At 34.8% G+C, this 4418-nt stretch overlaps 1 protein-coding gene across 1 annotated transcript; it reads right to left on the minus strand.

Annotated features, from left to right (window-relative positions):
• Positions 1–889: 889 nt before the first annotated feature.
• LOC149895274 (uncharacterized) lies at positions 890–1735 on the minus strand. Its single transcript, XM_090119283.1, has one exon. It carries the CDS (start codon positions 1733–1735, stop codon positions 890–892), a length of 846 nt encoding a protein of 281 aa, XP_089975409.1.
• Between the last annotated feature and the right edge of the window lie 2683 nt (positions 1736–4418).

The raw sequence follows: 4418 nt of genomic DNA on the forward strand, positions 1-4418 counted from the left end.
AAATTATGTACACTATCAAAGGCAATACGTCGAAATTTATCAGTCAAGTAGGGTCTAATTTTATCATTATCTAAATTACAATAAATAAATGTACCACTTTCAGGTAACATTATTTTCTTTAACCTATTATTAGCGTCTTTCAAATTAGATAATTGTAACATATAAGAATCTTGTTGTTGATCCTTAGCAAGTTCTGCATAATCTATTACAGTGGGACAACTTATTGTTGCGACTCGTGATAACGAATCTGCAATGACATTATCTTGCCCACTTACGTGCCTCAAATCCGTTGTGAACTCACTAATGAATATCAAGTGTCGTGTACGTCTGGGTAACTCTTTCTCGCTATTTACTTTAGAAAATGCATAAATTAACGGTTTGTGATCCGTATACACCGTTAACTGTCGTCCTTCGACCATATTCCGAAAATGACGAATAGCTAAGTAAATTGCTAATAACTCCCTATCATACGTACTATACTTGCGTTCAGTCTTAGATAGATTCTTAGAAAAATAACCTACATGAGTATCCGATGCGTCCGTCATAAGTGCGAGCGATGCATCGGCCTTAGGGTGCTAAAAAAATCTGCACTTTATAAACAAAAATATAAGTTGAGTTACCTCGGCGATAATAAATGACCATTTATACGGTCGCCGTAAACTAAGATCTAGAGTCATTAATTTAGTACCGAATGTCTTAATTACACTACCGTTTGCCGCGTATAGTTTATAGTCACTACACTCACTCGCGAATCGGTTATTTTTCGACACTGGTAAAACTGAAACATTAGCGCCGGTGTCCACTAAAAACTTAAGATTACTTTTCCTATCTTTTATACACAGGCGTTTATTTTCGGTGGAACAGACATCCGCCTCTGTCTGCACCGTATTTAGTTTTTTTGTTGGCTCTCCTGCTGCTTCTGCCACGCACAAGGTTGAATGCACTTGCTGGCGTTGTGCTTATAGCGGTAATGGTAATAACATATCCAATTGGAATTTTTGTGTTTTGATATTCCTGTACGATCGCGACTTCGCGATGCGGAGCGATGCGTGCGATTTCCGTACTTTCCACCACTAAACGATCTGCCTCTCGAGCCTGCAGATTCCAGCTCGTTTAAGCGCTGCGTTAACTGTGTAATCTGCTCAACTAGCGTAGGTTGTATTGCGGATATTTTATCTCTGGCACTCGATACCTCCTGTATCTCCGCGAAACGTGTCGTTTCTATAACTTTATCTGCCATATTAGCTAATTTCTCTGTATCCTTTAATTCGCTAACTGTGAGGACTGCTTGCACGGCTGCGGGTAAATGTCCCATCCACAGCATCGTCAATGTTTCCTCCAAGAATTTATTTCGAGCCAGATCTCGCATACGCCGTAAAAGTTGAGAAGGCTTTTGTTCGCCCAACTCAAGCTCTTTTAATAATTTTTGGACCTGACGCACTTCAGATTCTTCATATACTACGAGCAACCGTGTTTTTAATGCTTCGTACTTCTTTGTATCGGGTGGTGTTAATACAATGTCGCTAACCTGCTCAACGTGTTCGCGACTTAATTTCGCTACCACCAGGTTATATTTCGATTCGTCCTTCAGCTTCTGATTCGCCACCACTGCTTCAAACTGTGCGAACCAAAGTCGTGGTGATTCTTTCCAGAAGTCTGGAATTCTACTCGACACAGTGATCTGCGCGAGAGCATTTTCACTCTCATCCGCTCTAATTGGAACTGCCGGATTCATTTTGAATTAAATTTTTATTTAATCAATAAATTAAATAATCACACAAACTAAATCTATGCAATTCACTATAATAATGTTCACTTTTCGTCGGGGTCACCAATGTAGGGGCTTGTTATGTGCGGGTGTAATAAAAGATGAATAACTACGCAAAGGTTATATTTCGTTAACTACATATATATATTCGTATGTAATTAATATTCGACCTAATGCGACCAACCCGCGTCCCGACAAGCCCTTAACTAACTGTGCATAACGCACAAACTGTTTATATACGAGTTACCGTGTGAACCTATGGTGGGAACTTTCTTAGTAGGTACTACACTTGAAATATTTCGGTAACTCGTAAATTGGCTTGTCGTCGCTACAATATCACTGTTGTCACTTTACTTGAAATAAAAACGCAAAAAAGATTGTCATGTTCTTAGGTCATGTTTATAAAATGTTTTTTTAGTTTGCATTTGCGAAGGTTCCTTTTTTACATATATTACAGACATATTGGACATAAAATATAAAATGTATGAGAATATTGCATTTTTAGGGAGTTCGTCGTTAGGTACCTACATCGAACTTCTAAAAAATGCTTATAGCTCATGCTTTTTACTACCAACTGGAATTGAAGATTGACGACCGTTTATCTAAACTGTGTTATTATTTTATTGTATTATAACTTTACTTTTAACTAAAAAGGAACTAATTTGTCTTAGTTAAAGAATTTTAATCAAGCCAAATTAGTTCCAATAAGTTTATAAGTAGGTATCAACTATCACTTGTCGTTTAATTTTCTTGTTAATTCGTTAAAGTGAATTCTAAATATTACTTAGTCTATGCAAAACTATGTTTTCTTCACAGTATTATAATAGATTCAGTTTTTTAATAAGTTTAATATATTTTTGTATAGAAAATGTTAATTTTAAGGTTGTTTACTTACTGTGATTCTGTAAAGTAAGGGAATATTGCATTTTTGGAAATCACGTGATTTTAAATGAATTTCGAAAAATGTGACGATCTCACGCTTTATTACATCTTCGAGGAAGATTGAAGAAATCAGCAGTCTTACGCATGGAATATAAGGGCTAAAAAAAAACATCCGTCTTACGCTTTTTCGATCAGGCCACGTGTCCTGACGCGAGTTTTAGAGATTTTATACCCAGGCCAACGCCGCTAAAGAAGTTTTCACTTCAAAAAATGTGAAAATAATAAAAATATATTATACTTAAAAAATAAACAGATTTTACTTTTCCCTCCAGTAAGTAGAAATAATAAGACGTAAAAGATGAATTGGTTTTTCTATGCGCATATTTGTTTCACTGATCGATTTTATCTCGAAAGCTTACTATATATATATATACTATATATATACTTTGTTATATTGCACGCCTCATAAGCGAAGCGTTGAGGTGGGTACTACTGTCACTTCGCGCAAAACATCTGATTTTTCAAACTTAAAATGTCTTTATGTATCATACATTGCACTTGTAAGATAATACATACACACACATATTAAGAAAAAACACTATTTTTAACGTTCATGGTATTTTTGATGTCATTTTTGTTATTTAAACTAGTTAAAAAACAGTTTAAAAAAGTTCTGTCTTGGACGTCCGTGTGTCTGTATGTGCGGATCCTTTTTCTTGTTAACACGATAGCGACCGAAATACTTTACTAATCGAGTCTTTTTTTTTCTCTTACGCTTGAGTATGCTCAGGAATAGAACCCTTTCATTTTTCAGGGTCTGATTCGATGTGGTTTAATTGTTATTAAATAAACAAAAATAATAATTAATAAATATTTATTAAAAAAAAAATTATGAGGCGTGCACTTTTGGATTTTCCAAATTATTTTCATACTGCTGCAGCTGTGCACCCGGGCTTTGCCGTCTCTGGTGTTTGCACACTTGCACACGAATATCGTAACTGTCATACCTACTCATATCAGACTCAATGATTTCCAAGAAAAATGTGTGTTTAATTTCTTTAAGTATTAAATATTTTACAAATTACGTGTTGTTTTATTTAATCCTTTAGTAGAGTATTATATATGGATAATATAAAAATGAATCACAAATTGTGTTGGTAAGCGCATAACTCGAGAACGGCTGAACCGATATCGTTCATACTTTTTTTATAATATTCCTTGTACGAGGTTGTATCTTATGTAGAGAAAACCAATACTAAATATGAACTACGGGTGAATCTGGGGCGGACCGCTAGTATTGTATATATATCGCTAGGTCAAGTTCAAAGTCAAGGTCAGATGCAATCGATTTTATCTCATCGATTTTAGTATGAAGTATATTTCTATATGTATATGGTGCTGCTCAATCCATAAAAATGAATCGCAAAATGTGTTGGTAGGCGCTGCTGAACCGATTTCGTTAATTCTTTTTTATACTATTTCTTGAACTACGATCAAGGTCAAGGTCAGATTCAATCGATTTTATCTCATCCATTTTAGATTGAAGTTTATTGCACGCCTCATAAGCGAAGCGTTGAGGTGGGTACTACTGTCACTTCGCGCAAAACATCTGATTTTTCAAACTTAAAATGTCTTTATGTATCATACATTGCACTTGTAAGATAATACATACACACACATATTAAGAAAAAACACTATTTTTAACGTTCATGATATTTTTGATGTCATTTTTGTTATTTAAACTAGTTAAAAAACAGTTTAAAAAAGT

This window comes from Colias eurytheme, chromosome 32 (genome assembly GCF_061535395.1).
Source record: "Colias eurytheme isolate Ceu_HAF_F1 chromosome 32, ilColEury1 Martin Lab GWU primary, whole genome shotgun sequence".
NCBI classification, from domain to species: Eukaryota; Metazoa; Arthropoda; class Insecta; order Lepidoptera; family Pieridae; genus Colias; species Colias eurytheme.

Excerpts from the sequence above, each read along its gene's own strand:
- LOC149895274 (XM_090119283.1), bottom strand. The coding sequence starts at position 1,735 with ATGAATCCGGCAGTTCCAATTAGAGCGGATGAGAGTGAAAATGCTCTC.